Source organism: Schistocerca serialis, chromosome 1 (assembly GCF_023864345.2).
Source record: "Schistocerca serialis cubense isolate TAMUIC-IGC-003099 chromosome 1, iqSchSeri2.2, whole genome shotgun sequence".
Lineage (NCBI taxonomy): Eukaryota > Metazoa > Arthropoda > Insecta > Orthoptera > Acrididae > Schistocerca > Schistocerca serialis.
Window position 1 is genome coordinate 313,193,412 of NC_064638.1, and position 26,081 is coordinate 313,219,492.

The window sequence follows — 26,081 nt, forward strand, 5'->3', positions numbered from 1 at the left end:
GAGATGTTTAGCAAACTCAAGTGGCAGACTCTGCAAGAGAGGCGCTCTGCATCGCGGTCTAGCTTGCTGTCCAGGTTTCGAGGGGGTGCGTTTCTGGATGAGGTATCGAATATATTGCTTCCCCCTATTTATACCTCCCGAGGAGATCACGAATGTAAAATTAGAGAGATTCGAGCGCGCTCGGAAGCTTTCCGGCAGTCGTTCTTCCCGCGAACCACACGCGACTGGAACAGGAAAGGGAGGTAATGACAGTGGCCCTCCGCCACATACCGTTGGGTGGCTTGCGGAGTATAAATGTAGATGTAAATATACGTAGGGAGAAATGATCATAATAATAAAATAAGAGAAATCAGAGCTCGAACGGAAAGATTTAGGTGTTCCTTTCTCCCACGCGCCATTCGAAAGTGGAATGGTACAGAAGTAGTATGAAAATGGTTCGATGAACCCTCAAGCCAGGCACTTAAGCGTGAATTGCAGAGTAACGATGTAGATGTGATTGTACTAAATATTCCTGTCTGAGCCAGAGGTCGTCTCGGCTGATGGCGTGGTGTTCCGGAGCAGTGATTGGAGTGAAAAGGTGCGACAGCAGCGGGCTGACCAGTTAGCGGCGGTACAATAGTGCTCTGCGGTTTCCGCGGCCTCTTTGTATTCAGATGGCCGCCACGTCCGGCCTTGCGGGCGCCGGTGCGCGCGCAAAAACTGGCACTCAGCCGCGGCCACGAGAGGCAAGGTCTCCGGCAGCGCGCACCGCTAAGGGCGGCCGCCGCCTCTGGACCCTCGCAGCCACCTGCGTCACTGCCGCCTGCGCTGTTAAGCGACCGCAGGGAAAGGGGGGGGGGGGGGTGTTAGACAAGAGAGGCACTTACCACTGGAGTACAGAGTCCTTGTTAACCAGAGATTTCTCGTACAATTCTAGAAATAATTCTCGTTTAATTTGTAACGTTACGTGACTGACCACAGTAAGATAGTACCATGACAGTTACTAGCTTCGCTGTAGAAAATGTGACACCTGCCATTCGATTGTGGACGAGCAGCAGATGCCACGTTACTACAGCAGGAGCAGGCGTTCACGCCACACAGTTTATAAAGCTGTAGACAACATTGACAATGTTCATAATGTTAATGGGCAGGTGTTTTTGCATGGCTCTTCCGTATTTTGTGGAGGAGTGTGTGATTCCACTCTACAAAATAATGATCAGAATAGAGCGGGCAATGGATGGGTGGCCGTAGCTATCGTACGGTACCCAGGGGACAAAGTGTCTCTGCCTTCCATATTAACGAGCTCGCTGTTGTACCGTGGATTAAAGGCGGAAAACAAAACGCTCTGCTGTACCGTGCAGACTTCCTTTATTGCCTGTTTCCAAGTACTCGTATTGTTTAGACGCCTAGTAAGCGTTTTCCAACTTTTGTGAAATCAATTCGCTCCCGTTACGGTCTTTATGTGATCAACGGTTGCTAAACGCCGTATTTCCCGAAGCACTGTTTGGTTTTTGGAGAATGCCACGAGCGTTACCGTGTGCGGTGTGCGCTCCTTCATGCTCTGTCGATCGCTTTCAATGCAGTTCGGTTTTTTCATCAAGAACTCGTTATCACTGTGCCAAAGACATCTAATAGTACCTCACGCATTTTCTTAGTGTTGTGTAATCTGCTTGAGAAAGCTCGGTGAGTTAATTTCAACATCTGCACTTTGCAAGCTGACGAACGGTGTAGGCCAACTTTTTGTACCAGTAACTCATCCCCCTTCCCTGTTCATTTCGCAAATGGTGCGCGCGAAAAATGATTGTCGGTAAGCCTCTGTATTAGCTCTAATTTCTCGAATTTTCTCGTTGCGGTCACTTCGCGAGAGGTATGTTAGAGAAAGGTTTTATATTGTCCGACTCTTCCGGGAACGTACTCACTCGGAAATCTAATAGTAAATCTGCCCATCATCTTTCTTGTAGCGTCTGCCACTGGATTTTGTTGGGCATCACTGTTTCGCACTTCCGCCGAGAAACGATTCCGTGGTAAAGCGCGTCGCTCTTCGTTGAGTCTTCTCTATCTCTTCTATTGATCCAACCTGCGAAGGGTTTGTTACGTTTATTTAACAACACGGGAGCATTTCATCCAAGTGCGAAGGGTTTGTTACGTTTATTTAACAACACGGGAGCATTTCATCCAAGACTAGATATTTAGACTCGAAATGTTAATCTCGTGGCCTTCAGTAGACTAAATTCTGAAAGAAGATTTTTCAGGGCTGAGTCAGTGTTCACTATTCAACAGTTTCTCACAAGTCGTCAACTAATCCCACTTCTATGTAGTTCAGACACTGGAAAGAAGGGAGAATGCATACACATACACGAACGCCGGACACTCATCTTCCTATATTCTCGATTTGGTTTCAGGTGACGAAGGATATATTAAAATGTGTGCTTTCCAGATTTTCTCAAATCACAGTACCGATCAGGTTCACTCTACAGTACTCCACACGCGCTGTATCTGACTAGATGTTCACTAAATGGCTACCAGTATTCTTAACGAAATTCCTTACAAGAAATTTACTGTTCTGTGACATAGTCGATGATTTACTGCTCGGCAAAGTTAAGTGTTGCTTGAGCGCAACCGGCTCTGTTGTCATATTTACATAACCACATCCTAGCAAACACAACGTAGAGATCTATACTCCAGTACTCCGTTGAAATATACACAGATAATACTAAACAATTAATTGCTCAACATGCTGGAACAAAGTTATGTCTTTTAACATGAATGCCGTTTCCCCATTGTCCAGGGCAACATCTGGCTTTCTCGGGTAATACATTTTATACTATACTGAATTTTTCCCCCTCCTTTACAGAAATGACGGATGTTACAAGTTTTTGCAAAAACGGAAAATTGAGGCAAATTCAGCCAAGAGTGACACTGAGCAAGAGAAACATGACATTGTATTACCGATGGCAGCGTCGCTAAAGCGGGGTTCTTAAATGTAGTTTTCCAAAACGCCTTCACCGAAGAAGGCGAAGTGAATATTCTACAATTCAAATCAAGAACAACTCCGATGACTAAGAAGTAGGTATCTTCGGTGTAGCGAAGCATGTTGAATCGCTTAACAGGGACAAGTCTTCCGGTCCAGATAGTATACCTATCACGCTTCTTTCAGAGTACGCTGATGGAGTAGCCCTATACTTAGCAATGAAATGTAACGACACTTGAGTTGCGTACTGAAAGAGTGGGAAGTTGCACAGGTCACCCAATACTCTAGCGCGGAAGTAGGAATAAACCGGCGACTTAGGGACCCACAACACTGACGTCTATTTGCAGTAGGATTATGGAACACATGCTGTATTCGAACGTTATGAATTAACTTTAAGAAATCCGTCCATTTACACACAGTCAACACGGATACATAAAATTTCATTCTTGTGAAGCAACTAGCTGCTTATTCACACGCAATAATGAATACTATAGGCAGGCGATCCCAAACTGATTCCGTATCTCTAGATTTCCAGAAGGCTTTTCGCGCAAGTACTCACAAGAGACTTCTAAGCAAATTGAGTGCCTATGGCGTATCGTTTCAGCTGTGCGACTAGATTCGTGCTTTTCTTTATCATAAAGGTCACAGAATGGATCAAAACAAAAGCGATATCTGGGGTTCTCCAAAGAAATGTTATAGACCCTCTGCTCTTCCTCATCTAAATAAACGATTTAGGAGACAATCTGTACAGCCCTCAGACTGATTGTAGATGGTGCTGTAATTTATAGTATAGTGCACTTATCAGAAGATCAAAACCATTTGCAAAATGATTTACGCAAAACATCTGTGCGGTGAGATAAACGAAGATTGTCTCTGAATAAGGGAAAGAGTGAGGTTATCAAGATGAGCACGAAAAGAAATGCGTTGAATTTCGGTTACACGATAAACCATGAAAACTCAAAAACTGTCAATTCAAATAAATAACTAGGAATTACAATTACGAACAATTTAAGTTGGATCTATCACACAGATAATGCTGGTGGAAAAGGAAACCGAGTACTGAGTTTTATTGGCAGAACACTTTGAAAAAGCAAGAGGTCTACTATAGAGACTGCCTAATACGGTTGTCCGTCCTCTGCTACAGTAGTGCTGTGGAGTATGGTTTCCTTACCAAATCCGATTGACAGGGGACATCGAGTAAGTCCAAAGAAGGTCTGCTCGTTTTGTATTTTCGGGAAATACGGGAGAGAGTTCCACGGATGTGATAAGCGAGTTTGGGTGGCATTTATTGAAACATACTGATTTCTCGTTGCAGCGGGATCTTTTCACGAAACTGCAGTCACCGACTATCGCCTCTGAACGTGAAAGCATTTTATCGTCGTCAATCTACATAGGGAGAAATGACCATCGTAATAAAACGAGAGAAATCAGAGTTCGCACAGCAAGAGTTAAGTGTTCATTTTTCCCACGCGCTGTTAGACTGCGGAGGGTGGTTCGAAGAATCCTCGGCCAGGCACTTAAGTGTGCATTGCGAAGTAATCATGCAGATGTAGTGTTAACTATCTGAGTTGGGAGAGCGTCTTCGTGACGCTTTCACGAATCTGTAAAAAAAAAACGCGATGTACCTTATTGGATTTTCTGTTTCCTCTCTCATTCCTACTTGACAAAGGACTCAGGCTGTGGAGAGAAAAAAAAAAAAAAACCATCATCATAAGTGGACGTCTTCCAATCGGTTTGTCTGCAGGCTTCCTTTTCTATAGCTGGCCCTGTAGGCATACTCGTGTGTGTTTAATGGATGTCATCTCTTTTCAATGTACTCAAATAAAATGGGTATTTTCGTCTGTTTATATGCAACACATTACATCGGGGGCTTAATAATACGGGAACAAACTCTCCCCAGGGGACATAAATATGGAGTGCATAGTCCAGGGTGACAGGATGAAGACCCCTGTTAGCGATAACAAGATCTGAAGGCTATGAGGAGGCAGCTACTACATTGGACATCGTGGCTACAGGCCGGTGCCCTTTTCTTTGTAGAAATGTAGTACTCTAAATCTTCACAATAAGAAAGAAAATGAATCTGGTGGATCATGGGAAAACGGGCTAAGCGCGAAATTAAGTACAAATTTGAATTCTGTATCGAGAAACCTGGAGTGTGCTATATCTAGGGATTAAAGGTGTAGAACTGAACAAAATATTGCAAGAAGCGAAAATACAGGTCGTAACTGAAACTTTATATATTAACCAATACGGTAGAACCATAAGATAAGAGGATACGTAGTGGTCATGGAGAGCCTGCTGAGGTGTAGCAATTTTAATGAAAAATAAATGAAAAACAAGATAGTAAGTTAGACCATGTGAATGAAAGAATTGACACAAATTTAAAATAGAGGATATCTCACTTTAGTAGCTGTTTGTACCTCAGCAGAAGGAAGGAAAGAAGATAACAAAAATAGTATGATACCATGGAAAAATAGACAAAATAAATAATGAAGATCATGTTAATACGTGGAGATCTAAATGCAAGAATTGATAACCAAGTAGTTTGCGCTTTTGGAGAACAAGAAACTGATAGTGGGCGAGATGTAAGGCAGTTTGGGACATGTAATCCGTTAGAAATAAACAACTCATTCATCAGGAAAAAGAATATACGGAAATATACATGGTCGGCTGGAGGCTTAAAAATCTATAAAGCCAGTAGATTACTTTATTGTTAACTCAAAAACGAGGAATCAAATATAAAATTTAAGAATTCACAGAGGAAATAAGCATATATTCAGATCAGTTTTAACATTAACAGTAAAATGGAATATATTCCATAAAAAGAATCCCAGGATTGACAGGGGACATCGAGCAAGACCAAAGAAGGTCTGCTTGTTTTGTATTTTCGGGAAATAGGGGAGAGAGGTCACTGATGTGATAAGCGAGTTGGGGTGGCATTTATTAAAACAAACGGATTTTTCGTTGCAGCGGGATCTTTTCACGAAACTGCAGTCACCGACTATAGCCTCTGAAGGTGGAAGTATTTTACTGTCGCTAACCTACATCGGGAGAAATGACCATCGTAATTAAACGAGAGGAATCAGAGTTCGCATAGAAAGATTTAAGTGTTCATTTTTCCCACGCTCTATAATTTACTGCTGTAGCAAAGTATCGGAACACTTTGTCAACACAAACTACGGCAGTATAATAGTCGTAAATTCAGTCTACAAAATTTACTCGGAACTATCAAATAATCGCTTGAGAGCAGAAGCAGATATATGCCTGGGAGAAGAACAAAACGGATTTAGGGAGACCGTTTTCAGCTTTGAAACGATTTTAGCAAATCGATGCGAAGCCGGTCTACAGACATGTGTTTGCTTTTATTGACTTAAACGTTTTTGATTCAGGCATTAGAAACATTATTCATGCAGCCCTGTGAACAAGAGTCATGTCTTCTTTGAAAATAGAAGTAAGACAATCAAAAACTTACATGAAGTTCCAAAATAATCACAAATACAGACACCTCAACCAGAAGAGAGAATAATTAATCGAAGTACCAGGCAGGTCTAGCTATCGTCTGAACGCTATGCTGTATGCAGATGATATTGTCTTAATACACAAGGACGCAAACTTACAACAATCGGTGTCTAGATTGTATGTAGTAGGAAGACAATGCTACAATCTTAAAATATCCACAACTAAACCAAAGGTATTGCTCGCTATGGAAAGCCTCCAGACCGTTCAAAAATTACTGAAGACAAGACACCAGAACAGGTGTCCAGTCTTACACATTTAGGGTGCAATGATATAATGATATACAGAATAAAATCAAATTTCAGCGCGTATGTGGAACTATAAATGAAACCTTAAGGAACAAAACAAGGAAAGTAAGACTTAAAATTTTACAAAACAATCGAAGATTATATTCATGCAGCCCTGTGAACAAGAGTCATGTCTTCTTTGAAAACAGGTGTGCGCAAAGAATATAACGAAGATGTAGAAGAAAGGGCAACACTGTCGCCGAAAATGTTGAAATAAGCGTCCTAGTTCGTGGCCAGGTTAACCCGGCTGATTGTTCCCATGTCACAGAGTGAAAACACTTCCAAACCATCAACAAGCAGCCTACGACCTGAACTGGACTCTCGCGAAACTGTGGATTAAACGCATCTTTAGGCCCACAGTACACTGGACGCCTAGCGTCAGTAGCAAAGAGACGGAAGCGTGACTCTTCGGATCATCCTCCAGGCAGCTACCGTCCAGTTTATGTGTAATTTTCCCACTGAAGCCCCCTTGAAACTTTTCTTAGCTCTGTCAGAGGTGGTGTTTGGCAGGGTAATCTATTCATAGTATCCATTGCACGCACTCCCCTACGGAATATTTGCTCGCAAAATTAAGGTCGGCTTCCATTAACTGACAGCAGCAATTTACATCGAGATTGAAATAGTTTGGTATTGGCACTGCGTGACCCTGGTCTCCAGTATCTGTCTTTTTTAATTTCTTTTCTTTCGATCACTGTTCCTGCATCGCTTTAAATGGTTCGAGTGCTACACCACTCGTTGTAGACAATTTGTACATTCCGTTTTGAAATGCCAACAAATCGGGTAACTTCAGTCATAGTGTCGTCATGGATACGTCCAAATAACTCAGATTTAGCGATTTGTCCAGTGACCACATCGATTTAGCCTACCGCGCGGCTTCCATTTAAACGGCTGTCACATCTCACATGATTTCCATGAATTGCGTCAATGATGGAGGGTCGCATGACCGCCTGGTACCACAATCTTCGTACCATCTACGTCACTCCAAAGAGGGCGTGCTTTTTTAAGAGGTACACTAATTTTTCGTCCTTTAAGCTTATCTGCGCTCTTGTTATGAGAACTAGACGGTTCACTTGACCATCTAAGAGCGTCAAGTTGAGGTCTTTTGAATTCCAATATTGACAATATGAAATTTATTGAGTTATATAGCTTTCTATAAGTTCAATTGCACTTTGTCAAGCTACTATGTACAGCATTAACAACGTGCATATAGTTGTTCTCAGAAATTATGTTTTGTCATATAATTTTCTAGTGCTGTACTCTCCCATTTGCTAAGAGTTCGAAAGCCTGTGACGTTGCCTGACAAAACAGTGAAGCACCCAGAAGGGGAGGAGGAAAAGAAATGAAACATCATGGGTTGAGAGAGTATGTCTTACCTTTGCAGTGATTACAACATCGAGTCAAATTTACAAGGAACTTGACAGTATGAGCTCACAAATCAGCAAGATCTAGCACCCTACCTGACCCGAATTTATGCACTGTCCGGTTAGGTTGGGTGTCAAAGGCGCTGTATAATTTCCTGAAGGAAGCTGGTCCGCAGTAGTTGTAACTGGCCCCCGACATCCTGATCACTGTGAAACATCCCCTTAGAAAAATTAAGAATGACAGTGCTGGTAAACCTCTTACGTTATTTGATTTTCAAACAGCTCAGCAAAACTGAACATACTCAGACATTTCTCTCTTTACTTATTCTGATCATCACTAAACTGACACACAGTATTTTAGCGGAACGCAATCTGATTTTCAATAATCCCTACAAAAGAATGGCCCTGACTAACAATAACTTCTACCTTTCATGAATCACTTACCTCACAAAAATCTTCGTTACTCTAACTACTGCAATACAGCGAGCGCCAATACTGCCTTCTAAATAAAAGATTCTAACTACTGAAGGCACTAACTACTGATAGGCATAGTTCGCAAATGAAAGATTTTGATAGAGAAACAATGTATTTACCTTAATAATCTTCAAAAGTCATCATATGTAAATATCTATAAATTCTTGACATCCATCTTTAGAAGTTTCCTTTTTCTGATGGACATACGTCCAGATCGTCCGCTCATATTAACATCTCAAAACTCTGGCTTCTCTCTCCCCACATCCACTACTGCTGGCGGCTCACCAACTGCACAACGCTACGCGCTGTTCACATCCAACTGCCTAACACTGCAATAGCAAATATTGCAACAATGTCAACCAGCCACAGACTACACACAGCATAGTCCGTGATTTTCATACAGAGCGCTACGTGACGTAACCAACATAAAAACCTAAACAGCCTACTTACAACTGGCACCGAGACGGTGTTGACATCTGAACTGGTGCCACACGTGTGTCCTCTGAGCCTTATGCTGTGACGTGCGTCAACTTCCCTTCCGCACACATGTCACTATGGCTCTCTGGAAGCTTCTAGACGCTGCCATTGCATCTATGAAAGCAGATCACCGTTCTAACAACGGCAGTCAGTGATTTAACTCCTGTTGACAGCAGTGGTGGAGAGAGCTATCGACAACTCGAGATTTTATTCGAAGTGACAACTTGTAAACTGGTCCCACGCGTGTTTTATCGAAGACAAGCCTGGGGATATCGCTAGCCATGGGAGTACCTTAGCATCACGCAGATAGTTCAAAAAGACAAAGACAGGAGCTGCGTGTGGACACGCATCGTCATGTTGGAAAATGGCATCACGATGTTTTCGGATGACATGTAACAAGACAATGCAGGATGTCCGTGACGTATCACTACCCCATCACAGTTACCTCAATCACTACCAGCAATGAATTCCGCACACCATAAGTAACACTGCCGTACCTCTACAAGACAAGGGATGAATGGGACCTCACCCAATGTATACGCCATAATCGCCGATAATAATAGTCCGGTGTGGTGCAGAACCGAGTTTCTTCGCTGAACACAATTCATCAGCAATCCATGATTCGTGGTAACGGCACCACTCCAAACCCAGCCGCTTGTGTTGTGTTAACGACAACCTTCCCTAGCCCGGCTGCTGCCAATCAGCATCCAACGGTGTGGAATGGTGCAGGAAGTTGCTGGGAGTTCTCGGATGGCAGATATGAAGGGTTTACGATGTGCTTGGTGCTCAATACGGCGATCCTGTTTCGGGGTTGTCGATGTGGTTCACCAGAACCTTGATGACGAGTATGCCTGCCCTCACTTTCCCACGCAGTTCATCTTCACCGGCCACTATAACATCCCAATGCTCCATAAATCTATATATCGCTCGGTTCGACCAGCCGGCCAAATGGAGACCCACACTGAGGCCCCTTTAAAATTGTCAGGTGCTGATGATGTGGCTCACAGCAGTACACGTCATCTTCAGACCTCAACAGAGATCGCTCTACGTCTGTGATGCTGTTCATATCCCTTACACACACTATTAGGCCTGGTAACAACACTACACACGAAAACCACTTATCCCATCTCAGAGAACTGCAACTTAATCATTTACATACCACGCGATGGTGTTTACGTTACACTGACAAAGTTATATTGGCATCCGCCAGTGTCTTGTGGGTGCTTCACTTTTCTTGTACGCAAATTTTATATTGATTAACTTTCTTGTTTTGGGTTCACACAAAATTAGAATTTTTGAAAGAACGTCATAGTCGCCGTTTAATGTAGAGAATTGCAATTTCGGCTTTAAAGCTGTTATTTAGTGATGCTTCAAAAGAGTTTACTTCGACACATGTTAAACTTTAAAATCCTCCCACATATGTACATGTCACCACTCAGAAATGAGCCTTTACGTTGAAAGAACGCAGCATCACTGAACGAACGCAAAACTCTGTACATCGTGAATTGATGTATTGAGATTACAATTTTGCTTCTGCCGTTTTGTAATACAAGGAAGCAGCGGTAGTTTGTGGTGCAGTTGGTAGGTCATAAGTGCCATACAATAAGTTCACCCATTTGTAAACATAGCGGCAAGAAAACCATAGTCTATTTCTGATTGCATCATGAAGTCATTGTTTGTTATACGTGCCTAAAATCGTGTATAGCCCCCGCGAGCACGCAGAAGTGCCGCAACATGACGTGGCATGGACTCGACTAATGCCTGAAGTAGTGTTGGGGGGGAATTGAAACCACGAATCCTGCAGAGCTGTCCATAAATCCGTAGCAGTACGTGGAGATCTCTTCTGAACAGCACGCTGCAAGGCATCCCAGATATGCTCAGTAATGTCCAGTGTCCATATCTAGGGAGTCTGCTGGCCAGCCGAACTGCTTAAACTCAAGAGTGTTCCTGGAGCAACTCTGAGCAATTCTGGGCGTGTGGGGTGTCGCATTGTACTGCTGGAATTGCCCAAGCCTGTCGGAATGCACAATGGACATGAATAGATGCAGGTTATCAGACAGGATGCTTACGTATGTGTCACCTGTCAGAGTGATGTCTAGACGTACCAGGGGTCCAATATCACTCCAACTGCACACGCCCCACACCATTACAGAGCCTCCACCAGCTTGAACAGTCCTCTGTAGACATACAGTGTCCGTGGATTCATGACGTTGTCTCCGTACCCGTACACGTTCATCCTCTCGATAGTTTGAAACGAGACTCGTCCGATCAGATGACAAGTTTCCAGTTATCAACAGTCCAATGTCGGTGTTGACGGGCCGGGGCGAGGCAGAAAGGGTACACGAGCGGGTCTTGTGCTCCGAAAGCCCATATCGATGATATTTCATTGAATGGTTCGCATACTGACACTTGATGGCTCAGCACTGAAATCTGCAGCAGTTTGCGGAAGGGTTGCACTTCTGTCATGTTGAACGATTCTCTTCCGTCGTCGTTGGTCCCGTTCTTGCAGGATCATTTTCCACCGCAGCGAAGTCGGGGGTCTGATGTTTACCGGATTCCTGATATTCAGGGTACACTCGTGAAATGGTGGTTAGGTAAAATCGCCTCTTCATCGCTACCTCAGAGATGCTGCGTCCCATCGCCCGTTCGAACTCACTTAAATCTTGATGACCTGCATTGTAGCAGCAGCTACCGATCTGACAACTGCGCCAGACACTTCTCATATATGCATTGTCGACTGCAACACCGTATTCTGCCTGTTTACCTATCTCTATATTCGAATACACATACCTATACCAGTTTGACGTTTCAGTATATGTCAGTTTACGACCACAATTCTCTCTTTTGAGAGAAGTCTTCGTTTTCTGATTTAACATGAGATCTGCGGCTGCGGCTCATAAAATGCTGGATAATGGTGTGGTGAGGAGGCACCTAATAATGGAAGAACGTGCACAGAATTGTTTTCGCGTCGAGGACAAAAAAAATGGCTCTGAGCACTATGGGACTTAACTTCTGAGGTCATCAGTCCCCTAGAACTTAGAAGTACTTAATTCTAACTAACCTAAGAACATCAGACACATCCATGCCCGAGGCAGGATTCGAACCTGCGACCGTAGCGGTCGCGCGGTTCCACACTGTAGCGCCTAGAACCGCTCGGCCACACCGGCCGGCAGCATCGACGATAGTCAAAATGGTGGAACAGAATGTTTTCAAAGCTCCTGAAACTTCCGGAAACGTTCACAGGATATCCTTGTCGAAAGCAGTTTCTGAGCACTGAAAGACGAACGGTCACAATACAGCGATAGACATGAAAAGGCGATTTTGCAGCATGGCAGTTCTCCACCTCAGAGATGGGGAGAGGTGCTGAGAGGCAGTTACGCATTGGTGTTAGGTGTGAACAGTGGAGTTTTGGTTTAGTAGCGGTAAGCAGCAAACAACGGAAATTTCTAGGAATTATATTATGGATTGATGGAAGATTTAGTGTAGAGGGAAAAATACCAGTATTTACATTGGTACGATTATACTCTTTGCGAAGAACTGATTAAGTCCGTTTTATTTGCGGCAGCAGTTTGATAATGCATCATTACTGGTTCCTCAGACATCCACATGAAGATTATTTTTGCTTCTCATTTTTCTGTTAGGACTTACAGATCATTTTAAGAGAAATGGATTTAAGTATACTTGAGATTTTGCTTAAGGAACGATTATACTTGTGAAGTTTAATTTTTATTAACTCTTGGATTATAGTTCAGTGGAAGCTTAAAGGTTATTGAAATTTGACTAAATGTTATTAAGTCAAATGAAACGAGATTAATTTTCGATTTATTTAAAACCATAATCAAAAATTATGAACCAAGGACGGCAGCAGCGATTTTAGGGAACGCATTGCACCTTCGCGTACCTCAGTAGATAGATTTTGCAACTGTATTAGCGAGACGCGCTGGAGCCACGAGAGCAGTTTATCCAGAGCGACCCAGTTCAGCCAAATAGTACTACGGACCACCATTAGTTTCAAAGTAATCAGCTTTTCATCAAAGTTCGTAGTCAGACTTTGCATAACAGTGAATTTCAGAGCGGGCACGATTTTCTTAGAACTGTCGCAGTTAGATTTCTTTGTGCATTCCCACAGCTGATTTTGTCATCAATATAGCGTTACAAAGTTTAGTATTAAAAACACAATCGACATTACAGTTTAACTTTCAGTAAAAGAAATTTTTCAACGTGAACTACTGCCAATGTTATCATCCTCAAAAGAAATCGCAGTAACGGCCAGAGAACACTCCTGGATTGTGCTTATTATCATACAGGGGGCAGCATGAGACAGACAGAGAGCAGTATTTGCGGGCTACTGACTGCCGTAGAGGGTGAGCTGAGAGCCGGGCCTGGCGAGCACGGGCGTCGATCCGTAGCGGTCGCCGGCGAGGCGCGAGGCGGCTCCCATCGCCAGCGGCAGCGGCCGGCACGCCACGGGCCGCACCACCGACTTGCCCTGCAACACAAACCAACACCAGCACATTCAGTCTCAGCCTCCTTTAGCCCAACAACGACAGGAATCACTACACGACACCAACTGGAACACCGCAGTTGGCTCAGATTACGTGTTATACACTGAGTCCCGAAACATGACCTGGCAATACGAGGTGCATTCAAGTTCTAAGGCCTCCGATTTTTTCCCTAATTAACTACTCACCCGAAATCGATGAAACTGGCGTTACTTCTCGACGTAATCGCCCTGCATACGTACACATTTTTCACAACGCTGACGCCATGATTCCATGGCAGCGGCGAAGGCTTCTTTAGGAGTCTGTTTTGACCACTGGAAAATCGCTGAGGCAATAGCAGCACGGCTGGTGAATGTCTGGTCACGGAGAGAGTCTTTCATTGTTGGAAAAAGCCAAAAGTCACTAGGAGCCAGGTCAGGTGAGTAGGGAGCATGATGAATCGCTTCAAAGTTGTTATCACGAAGAAATTGTTGCGTAACGTTAGCTCGATGTGCGGGTGCGTTGTCTTGGTGAAACAGCACACGCGCAGCCCTTCCCGGACGTTTTTGTTGCAGTGCAGCAAGGAATTTGTTCTTCAAAACATTTTCGTAGGATGCACTTGTTACCGTAGTGCCCTTTGGAACGCAATGGGTAAGGATTACGCCCTCGCTGTCCCAGAACATGGACACCATTTTTTCAGCACCGGCGGTTACCCGAAATTTTTTTGGTGGCGGTGAATCTGTGTGCTTCCATTGAGCTGACTGGCGCTTTGTTTCTGGATTGAAAAATGGCATCCACGTCTCATCCATTGTCACAACAGACGAAAAGAAAGTCCCATTCATGCTGTCGTTGCGCGTCAACATTGCTTGGCAACATGCCACACGGGCAGCCATGTGGTCGTCCGTCAGCATTCGTGGCACCCACCTGGATGACACTTTTCGCATTTTCAGGTCGTCATGCAGGATTGTGTGCACAGAACCCACAGAAATGCCAACTCTGGAGGCGATCTGTTCAACAGTCATTCGGCGATCCCCCAAAACAATTCTCTCCCCTTTCTCGATCATGTCGTCAGACCGCCTTGTGCGAGCCCGAGGTTGTTTCGGTTTGTTGTCACACGATGTTCTGCCTTCATTAAACTGTCGCACCCACGAACGCACTTTCGACACATCCATAACTCCATCACCACATGCCTCCTTCAACTGTCGATGAATTTCAATTGGTTTCACACCACGCAAATTCAGAAAACGAATGATTGCACGCTGTTCAAGTAAGGAAAACGTCGCCATTTTAATTGTTTAAAACAGTTCTCATTCTCGCCGCTGGCGGTAAAATTCCATCTGCCGTACGGTGCTGCCATCTCTGGGACGTATTGACAATGAACGCGGCCTCATTTTAAAACAATGCGCATGTTTCTATCTCTTTCCAGTCCGGAGAAAAAAATCGGAGGCCTTAGAACTTGAATGCACCTCGTATTATGCCATGTGACATGACTGCACTATCGAGGCAAACTGAAATAGCTTCGGAGGGCATCCCCATCGATGGACAGGCCTCCTCTGAAAGGGAGAATAGTCCTTTGTGGTAGTATTGGCACAAACCTACTTAGAGCATCCTGTGTATCCTAAGGTTTTAGTGTGCAACGAGCGAAATTGTCGCTTTAGATGCTCATGTAGCCGTGCTGCAGTCACTCGTCCACCAAATAAGTCAAATTTGATCGAACAGTGTTATCCATGATGTGGAAATCATGTCCAGAGCTACCATAAGATTGTTATTCCTTTAGACTGTAGGCTTTACAGCACTACTAGGAAACACGAACAGTGCAATATGTGCTCTTAGCTTGAAGGAGTCCAAGAACAGAGAACTGATAACACCATCGTACAATGAAGGCTTTCACGACCGGATATTTCAGCTGTCGAGAATTCTTCCTGGTTGTATGGCCGTGGTCCATGGAACTCTTCTAACCCTGACGTTTCGTCCGAAGCTACGTTGGACATCATCTGAGGTGCTCCTGTTTGTGCTGAGTCTTGCCGAGTCAGTCGGCAAGAGTCAGCACAACCAGGAGCACCTCCGAAGACGTCCAACGTAGCTTCGGACCAAACGTCAGGGATAGAAGAGTTCCATGGACCACAGCCATACAACCCGGAAGAATTCTCGCCAGCTGACAACACCATACCGGACCCTTTGCACCATACCGTCACAACTAACATGTCCAATGAAGAGGGAATACGGGGACTTAACGCCCGATCGACAACGAGGTCATTGGAATTCAGCCTCGAACTGGAAGATGAATTCGGTGGTCCCCTTTCGATGCAACGATCCGAGCTTTCGTCTTAATCGATTTTGGGAACTCATGAAAACCCCAAATCCGAGTGGTCAAACAGGACTTAGAATCTCCGATATTACGAACACGAGTCCATTGTCAGCGCTGTGGCTCCTCGTCCGGTACAAGTCCGACGGGAGCACCATAGTGACATAGTGAGGATTACTCTCCAAGGTGAGCCACGACTTATCTGTTATAGGGTACTGTCCTACTGTTCGTTTGTCCAGTCACGGTGGACAAAGCAGCGTTTTTTCCTTCGTGCGGGAGGAACGTGTTCGGCGTGGCGCGAAAGATGCAGCCCAGCTTTTTGAGTCCGATTGAACAGGTCACCATACTTGTAACCCACTGTGAGTTCTCTATGAAATGGACGTATTTATATTTACAGGACAGCAATGGCTGTTTAACGCACTATATCGATCCTGGGAAGTCTACCAGTTCAAACATTGGCTTTATTTGGAAGAAGAAACTGCTGACAATTGACGTCTGGTGCACTGCATTGTGTGGTAGATAATCATGGATTGTGGGGAAACTGGTAACAAAGAGAATCGTAGCGTTCTGAAGGTACAATGCGAAAATTGGGTGGGCCAGTAAGATGACAATGAGGTTTCTCCGCATAATCGGCGAAGAAAGCAACTCGTGAAAAACATTCAAGAAGAAGTGGCAGGATGTTGGGCATGTGTCAGATGATGATTAATATACTCCGTGATGGAGCGTAGGGGAACGGTGCGGGAGACCCGCACCGCCGTACTAGGCAAGGTCCTAGTGGAGGTGGTTTGCCATTGCCTTCCTCCGACCGTAATGGAGATGAATGACGATGGTGAAGACGACAACAACAACACCACCCATTCATCTCGAGGCAGAAAAAAATCCCTCATCCCACCGAGAACCGAACCCGGGACACCCCGCTCGGGAAGCGAGAACGCTACCGCGAGACCACGATCATGTGTCAGGTAAGGGAATAAAATTCCATGCGCTAGAGGGCACTGTGGAGAGTGAAAACCGTACAGGAAGACAGAGAGTAGAATATATCCGACAAATGCAGGGTTGTAAGTGCTCCTCTGAGATGAAGGGGTTGGCAAGGAAGAGAAATTCGTGGCTGCCACATAGAACCAGACAGAAGATGGATGATTTAAAAAGCAACCGAGCCTGTCGCTGCTGCTGGACTGCGGGACGTACAGATCCACCGTGTTCTGACCTAGGCCAGCTCAATCTGCCAGTGCTCACGCCAACCTTGATATTTCAATGAACACTACATCCAGAACTACTGCAGACACGTCGATCTCGTACGTATACGTGGCGTGTGTTTTACACACATTGTCGTCGTGAAAAAACCTGTTTTTCTTGCCTCTTGAGATCCCTTATGGGCAACTAATGGAGCGGTGTTGGATCTTGTGACAGACATTCGTCGGGGCGACTCGCATGCAAATAACGAAAATTACTCGTTTTGCTCATTATGTTTGTCAGAAGACAAAGGCGCACGCCAGTTGGTAGCGGGCTGCGCTGACCGTGACGAAGTGTGTGTCGCAAACTGGTGAACTTTGGCGCTGCCGCCTCGCCTGCTCGTAACTGCAGACGTTGCGAGACCCGAGCTCCCGCTATCAGATCGCAGCCCTGCCGCGAAAGCGACACACAGCCCACAGCGTCGAACCTCTCGCCTGATGGAGAGGGTCCGCGGGGTGCTGTGGGCAACCGTGGCTCCGACTGCTGCTTCTGACCCCGGCTCCAGGTCGGGAATCTCATCCAGCGTAACTTTTTGGAGATTCACTTAGGACACCTAATACGGCATTTCAGTACACAACTGATACTCAGATACATCCATGAGTGACACTGGGGCGTAATCTGTAATTTGGATTATCTGGCTGTAACGTAAATGGCAGAAAATGTATTTATGAAACTACTAGTTCCAATCTGATGATACGTACTTTCTGCACAACGGTTCTGCAACATTTCCTTCGACGTAGTTATTGACTTTCGCACCGGATTCGCGACAAGACGGGTGATTTACAGCGGCGAATGTAATTGAATTTTGCTCTACATCGCTCACAGTACTCTTTTTTCCACGAGTTTGTTTCACATTTCGAAATGCTCATTGCTATTTGGAGGACCGCGTTCTGTAAGTCAGGATTGTCTCGTATGATATTTCATACCGATATTCTCCACAATCGGCTAGCGCACAGAAGTGAAACGTCCGTACCTTACGGATTACAAGACTAGCTGAAGAAAAGATAAAATTTATGATGATGTCGACAATGTCCACAGAGAGCTTAGTCCCATGAGAGGGTCCAAGTTGGTTACAGTTTCAACAGTGACGCTACTTCAACCACAGTCTGATTTCGGAGTTTCTTTAAGCTTCCTCATTCTCGTACTACGCTTTAATCTTGTGGAACTTCCCTTTGGTATTATTTTGTAATAGCACAAAACTCGTGAAGATTCTTTCAGAAAGGTTTTCTTAGAATTATACAGATAAGAACAAGGTTTAATCCAATAGTGTGGAAATTTTGACTAAACTTACCTCGCTAGGTAGAGGCCGCTGCTAATTTACAATAAAGCACGGGATGGTTCAAAGTAATTCATCTGTTTTTAAAGACCTTATCTTTCATACGAATAAACAAACTACGGACTCACCCGAATAGCCATGTGTGTTAACACTACCGCTTCTGTGTCTTACAGGTACGTCAGCCCCGAATCGAATCTACGTAACGACGATACGTCGGTGCGCCGGCAATCCTGGATGTGGTTTTCAGGCGGTTTCCCACATCCCACTAAGTGAATATCGGGCTGGTTCATATGTACCACCACTGATACACGCTACGCAAACATTTAGAACACTTTGTCACACTTGCACAGAGAATTTACTGTATATTCAGGCAGATTGGGTACACTGCTGTCCTTGTGGGTGAATGGGAGACTGAAGAGCTTCACTGTTTGGTCTTCTTAAACACTCCATAAGAATCAGGAACTTGTTATGAATTCCAACTCATGTAAAGATATACGAGGGTCACTTCTAAGAAATGCACACTATTTCTGTAAAAACACAGTTTTTATTCTGCATGTGTGAAAGTTTTGCGGTGTGTAGATACATCCTTCCCGCTTGTTTTCAAACTTAGTTTAACCTGTTCCCATGACTGGCGCCGTCACAGCATGTCTTCAAGGTGGCCGCTACACTTGACGTTCGTCAGAAGCAACGTGTTGTCATAGAACTCCTGTGCTGTGAAAACGAGACAGTGGGAAACATCCACAAGAGGTTGAAAAAGGTGTATGGAGATGCTGCTGTCGATCGCAGTACAGTTAGTCAGTGGGCAAGCAGGTTACGTGATGAAAGCGGGCACGGCAATATTGAGGATCGTCCTCGTAGCGGCAGGCCCTGTACTGCACACACTCTAGACAATGTGAAGAGTGTTACCGAATTGGTGACTGTTGACAGAGGCATCACAGTGAACGAATTGTCACGCTACGTTGGGACAGGGGAAGGAAGATGTGATGTCACCGCCAGACATCACACTTGCTAGGTGGTAGCCTTTAAATCGGCCGCGGTCCGTTAGTATACGTCGGACCCGCGTGTCGCCACTATCAGTGATTGCAGACCGAGCGCCGCCACACGGCAGGTTAGAGAGACTTCCTAGCACTCGCCCCAGTTGTACAGCCGACTTTGCTAGCGATAGTTCACTGACAAAATACGCTCTCATTTGCCGAGACGATAGTTAGCATAGCCTTCAGCTACGTCATTTGCTACGACCTAGCAAGGCGCCATTACCAGTTACTATTGATGCTGTAAAACATATACCGTCAAGAGCGATGTTCACCAATTATGGATTAAAGTTAAGTATTCCAGCAGCTACGTACGTTTTTTGTTAGTCTCATTTCCTTGACCTGTTCCAGACCTCACGCCAGCCTGCGTGAGCTAAAACGCGTGCCTTTCGGCTTCCTCTCATAGTGGGTTGGCTGTCTTGCCAATCCACAACAGAAGTGTTTGCAGATTACTGCAAGTGTTGGCGTTAAAAAAGGTTTGTGACAGGTGGGTTCCCAGAATGTTGACAGTGGCTCACAAAGAAACAAGAAAAACGGTATGCAGCGAACTTTTGGAACAGTACGAGAATGGTGGAGATAAATTTCTTGGAAGAATTGTGTCAGGTGATGAAACATGGCTACATCATTTTTCACCAGAGACGAAGAGGCATCATGCAAATTCACCCAAGAAAAAAAAATTAAAACCACACCTTCTGCTGAAAAAGTTATGGCTACGGTGTTTTTCGATCCCGAAGGACTCTTGCTTGTGGACATCATGCCAAGTGGAATCGCCAGAAATTCTGATGCATATGTGACGACACTGAAGAAACCTCAAGCTCGACTGAGTCGTCTTCGACCACATCGCCAAAAGAAGGGTGTTTTTGCTGTTGCATGACAATGCACGGCCACATATCAGTCAAACAACCATGGAAGCGATCACAAAACTCGGATGGACAACACTGAAACATCCGCCTTACAGTCCTGACCTGGCTCCATGTGACTATCATCTCTTTGGGAAACAAAGACTGTTCGTGGAATAAGGTTTGAAGATGATGACTCCCTTGTGCACGCTGCCAAACAGTGGCTCCAACAGCTTGGTCCAGAATTTTATCGTGCGGGTATACAGGCGCTGGTTCCAAGATGGCGTAAGGCAGTTGAGAGGGATGGAAATTATGTGGAGAAATGAAAATATTGTTCCTAAAGGATGTATCTACACACTGTAAAACTTTCAAACATGTAGAATAAAAGATGGATTTAAAAAATAGTGTGCATTTCTTTGAGTGTTTTCATTTTTTAAAGAACCACCCTACATTACAAGGGCATACTTTCTACCTGCACTCACATGCAAGTTTAAGGTACTTTTTACAGCCGGCCGGAGTGGCCGAGCGGTTCTAGGCGCTACAATCCGGAACCGCGCGGCCGCTACGGTCGCAGGTTCGAATCCTGCCTCGGGCATGGATGTGTGTGGTGTCTTTAGGTTAGTTAGGTTTAAGTAGTTCTAAGTCTATGGGACTGATGACCTCAGAAGTTAAGTCCCATAGTGCTCAGAGCCATTTGAACCATACTTTTTACAACTACACTTCAAATGAAAGTTTTCATTTGTCTTTCACAAGTAGGACGCATGGCAGACACAAAGTCAGACTCGTGTCATACTTTTGCGAGCATGTCTGGAACTTCTGTATTCATACCTATTACTGTACGCCGTCGCAGTCCATCCAAAGCTCTTTCCAGAATGAAATATTCACGCTCCAGCGGATTGGATTGATTTAAGGAGAGGAGACCAAACTGCGAGGTTATCGGTTTCATTGGATTAGAGAAAATCACGGGAAGCCTGAATCAGGTTGGCCGTACGCGGGATTGAACCGTCGTCCTCCCGAATGCGAGCCCAGGGTGCTAACCCTTGCGCCACCTCGCTCGGTTCCTGCAGCGGAGTGTGCGCTGGTATTTCACTCTGGAAACGTCTCGCAGGCTGTGGCTAAGCCATGTCTCCGCAATATTCTTTCTTCCAGGATTGCTAGTTCTGCTAGGTCTGCAGGAGAGCTTCTGTGAAGTTTGGAAGGTAGGAGACGAGGTACTGGCGGAATTAAAGCTGCGAGGACGGATCGTGAGTCGTGCTTGCGTAGGTCAGATGGTAGAGCACTCGCCCGCGAAAGGCAACTGTCCCGAGTTCCATTCTCGGTCCGGCACACCTTTTTCATCTGCCAGGAAGTTTCTTAATTCTACGAGTACTTCGTCATTGTGAAAGTGAGAGAGAAAGAACCTTACGCCGTTATTTTTTAGTAAAACGTTTAGTCCGACATACGATAAATCTGTTATGTTCTTGTTGCCCCACTTGTATGGAGAATAATTTTTTCACTGTTTTAATATTAAAACAACTACTTTTTGCCTACAAAATGTAGTACCTTCTTATATATTTTAGTCTGATTGTTTCTTCAGCAGATCACTAACGCCGACAGGTCGTCCGGCCGAGAAGAGGAGCCCGCACTACTTGTCGGGAAAAGTGGCCAAAATCGTTACTCCAACAAGAGCCAGTTGTTTAAAAAAACGCCTTTTAAACCCTTTCATACACAAGCAATCATTTGCCGATCTGTAACTCTGCAACTATTTTCAATTAAGTTATTTTATTTAAAACCGTCTCTGCTCTGTTATATTTGGTTTAATACGAAAGTCCGATTGAAAACGGTCTGCTGCATCCTCTTGGTATTCTTTCAGATACTAGGGCGTTAGACGAGTAGATAAGAATAAGAATAATGGCTTGTGGAACCACGGCCCAGCGCAAGTCTTTCAATTGGACAGCACTTCGGCAATTTGAGTGTCTTTAACAGCAACGGCACCCTGTTTTCCCTGCGCAGCCACCCACCCAAGTTCTAACTAGGCCCAACGTTGCTTAATCGGGTGGGGATCAGTAATACCAAAATGGCAAGACCGTAGGCTGTCTAGAAAACCTGCCCGGACACCAGAAAAACAAACGTGGAATCCTGTTGCGATGGCACTGCCCACAGTAAGACATTATGTATGCATGTACTTTCAATGTATTCACTTAAAATATTTGGTGCGATAGCTCAAAATGCCGTGTGATCAAAAAGTCAGTATAAATTTGAAAACTGGATAAATCACGGAATAATGTAGATAGAGGGGTACAAATTGACACACATGCTTGGAATGAATGGGGTTTTATTAGAACCAAAAAAATAAAGTTCAAAAAATATCCAAGAGATGGCGCTTCATCTGATCAGAATAGCAATAATTAGCATAACAAAGTAAGACAAAGCAAAGATGATGTTCTTTACAAGAAATGCTCAGTATGTCCACCATCATTCCTCAACAATAGCTGTAGTCGAGGAATAATGTTGCGAACAGCACCGTAAAGCATGTCCGGAGTTATGGTGAGGCATTGGCTTCGGATGTTGTCTTTCAGCATCCCTAGAGATGTCGGTCGATCACGATACACTTGCGACTTCAGGTAACCCCAAAGCCAATAATCGCACGGACTGAGGTCTGGGGACCTGGGAGGCCAAGCTTGACGAAAGTGGCGGCTGAGCACACGATCATCACCAAACGATGCGCGCAGGAGATCTTTCACGCGTCTAGCAATATGGGGTGGAGCGCCATCCTGCATAAACATCGTACGTCCCAGCAGATGTTTATCAGCCAGGCTGGGGATGATGCGATTCTGTAAACACATTGGCGTACCTCTCACCCATCGCGGTAGCAGTTACAAAACCAGAATCACGCATTTCCTCGAAGAAAAAAAGGCCCGATAACGATAGATGTGGTAAATCCGACCCATACCGTGACTTTCTCGTCGTACAATGGAATTTCCACGACAGTTCTAGGATTTTCGGTAGCCCAAATTCTGCAGTTGTGGGCGTTGACAGACCCTCGGAGCGTGAAATGAGCTGCTTCGGTCCACAACACGTTACTCAACCAATCGTCATCTTCTGCCATTTTTGAAACGCCCACACCGTCATGCGCAGTCGCTGACGTTTTGCTGTCCAGCGCCATCTGTCGGACATTTTGTGAACTTTTTTTGGTTCTAATAAAACCCCATGTCATTCCAAGCATTTGTGTCAATTTTTACCTCTCTATCTACATTATTCCGTGGTTTATTAAGTTTTCAAATTTATAGTGACTTTTTGATCAGCCAGTATATATATATATATAGAATCAAAATCTGTAAGTAATCAATAAACATGGTTTGGTGAAAATTGAATGCCCAATTCCGCCCCCCCCCCCCCCCAACCCACCCGCTCTACCCTACCACCACTCGCCCTCTTCCTTTTACCTCTTTTCCTCTGTGGCACGACGTGTGACCCTACAATATCAATAAAGCCTCTTACGCAAAAAGTTTGACGATCATTGCTTTAGGGTGTGTGTCTCTTGCTGGACTATTGTATGTGGCTGCTAAAGTCTACATGTACTTGCGTCCTGACTTCACTTTTCGACTTCAAACTCTGGACCAACATTACGCGTCACAGTTGAGAGTTGGGTTGGTTGATTCGGGGGAGGGGACCGAACAGCGAGGTCATCGGTCCCATCGGATTGGGGAAGTATGAGGAAGAAAGTCGGTCGTGCATTTTCGAAGAAACCATCCCGTCATCTGCCTGAATCGATGTAGGGGAATCGCGCAAAACCTAAATCAGAATGGCCGGACGCGGGTTTGACCATCGTCCTCCCGAATGTGGGTCCAGTGTGCTGCGCCATCTCGCTCGGTACAGCTGTATGTGTACCGCACCTACTGGAATGGAGATCGCAAGGTGACTGCTGCTCCGTTACGCGATATGGGCTCGGCACGACGCACACTGGGAGATGTACGTGCGAGCGAGCGAGACAGCCTCTGCCGGCAACCGTATGAACTGGCAATTTAAAACTGGCGCCGAGCTACCCGTTCAGTTCCAGCGCGTCAGCTGAAATTCTTCCAGTAGAAGATATAGTTTGTAGACATCGGACATGAGCCGTGCGTGGCTTTTGTTCCTCATTGTATTTTACACCCTGTTTTTAACGTACTTCCATCTTACTACGTTAATTTAAATTACTACTGTCACTGAGCTGCTGCTTTGCCTGACCGTGAGCGGCGTTAGCAGCGCGTTTCGATATATCCCCTCGCGTAGTATCTTTGCTGGACTGATGTTACTTCACGGTCGTTGTCGGTCGTAAGCCAGTTCGCATTGCGAGTTCGGGTCTGCCAGTCAGGGAGTTGCAATGCCGCACTAGTGTAGTCGGGTTGGAGCAGCATTGAGATCTGCGTCGACATGGCTCGCCCGACCATTCCCGCCACGCATCACTTGAGCCGGGCCACGGTCTTGGTGGATCGTCGGTCGGTCGTCCTACTGGACGACGCGTTTTGGCTCGCCGATCGTTCATGAGTCAGCTGTGGGTGTGTGCATCTATTCCCGATTTGTCTTCGTGCGTGCTTAGTTACTGTTCGGTATCGTTCAGGTCTTCGTGAAAGTGTTTGTCAGGTTGTGTGTGCAGTTGGCGTTATTTCCACTGACAACTATTTTAGATGTTGTCGGCATTCTGAGAGGAGTCTGTCGGTTGCTGCGGACCAGGGAGGATATCCCTGCGCAGTGCAGTCGGCTGGGTCCGCTGGCGGTCCCTGCGCAGTGTCGCAGCGTGTGTGGAGCTGTCCGATCGCTACGAGCTTCGTGGTTCACCGACCAAGGACGTCAAAGTTGAGTGGTGGTTTCAAGTACCCAAGCCATTCATGATGTGTGGTTCGTTTCGGTGGTTCGCTGTTGGGGAGGTTTTCCTGTGAGCAACGCCGAGTGTTTGTATTACTGAAATTTAGCAGCCATGTTGTGCAATTAACTATATTGGTTGACTACAAGTGTACCAGCGGAATTTTCTGCCTTGTGGCCGTTAGTGTTCTGATTATCTGCCCTGGACACTAACGTAATTTCAGGCAGTGTCCTTTCCTCACCATATATAGTGCTGTTGTCTTTACCGTCTTTCTCACCGGTGTTAACTGTTTATAATCAATCACAGCCAATGATTTAAAAAATTTCTTGATTTTACTGTGTTTTATGTAAGTAAGTTTGAAGTCCGGCAAGTGGATACTTGCTGAAATGTTATTGCCGTTGTGTTGTCTTTTCTTTTAGTGCGGTTTCACCTACTTAAAACTTACGGCTTACGGTTACATTTTTTTTTAATTTGGAAGATTAATTGTGGTCCTTCAGCCGCTTGGAACCTTATTCTTAAAATTACCTTTCAAGCTCAAACATTACGGCCTTCTGTCTTTAAACGTTTATGGTATTTATGAATTTTGGAAAAATCAATTGTGGGCCTTCAGCCACTTGAAACCTTATTCATAAAGTTACCCGCTAAGCAAAAACATTGCGGCGTTCTACCTTTGAAAGGTTATGGTATTTTATTTTAAAATCTTGAATAATATATATATATATATATATATATATATATATATATATAGTTTTCATTTTTTATTTGCAATTGTAACTGATTGTCTTCAGTCACTTGAAAATACCTTGTTGATTTAAGATTTCTTGTTTGGAGGCCTTCAGCCGTGAAAGATTTGGAGTTTGATGTGTTATTAAATTACAATTTAAAAATGAAACTGACCCCAAGCTTATTTGGCCCTTTCCACAATCTTAATCACCTGTTCTGCCCAGCGGGTTTAGTGGGTGTTTCAGGACGATTTTTATTATGATTTTTATTATAATTTAACGTACATGTTTGTAGACGTGAAGAATT

General features: G+C 44.8%; 1 protein-coding gene across 3 annotated transcripts in view; it reads right to left on the reverse strand.

Annotated features, from left to right (window-relative positions):
• Positions 1–26,081, reverse strand: part of LOC126469658 (leucine zipper putative tumor suppressor 2) — a 1,134,623-nt gene that overhangs the window by 57,640 nt on the left and 1,050,902 nt on the right. For all 3 annotated transcript variants that reach the window (XM_050096795.1, XM_050096804.1, XM_050096811.1), the window contains one exon: positions 13,419–13,554. In XM_050096795.1, coding sequence (XP_049952752.1) covers positions 13,419–13,554 — 136 coding nt within the window. The remainder of the gene's footprint in view (positions 1–13,418; positions 13,555–26,081) is intronic.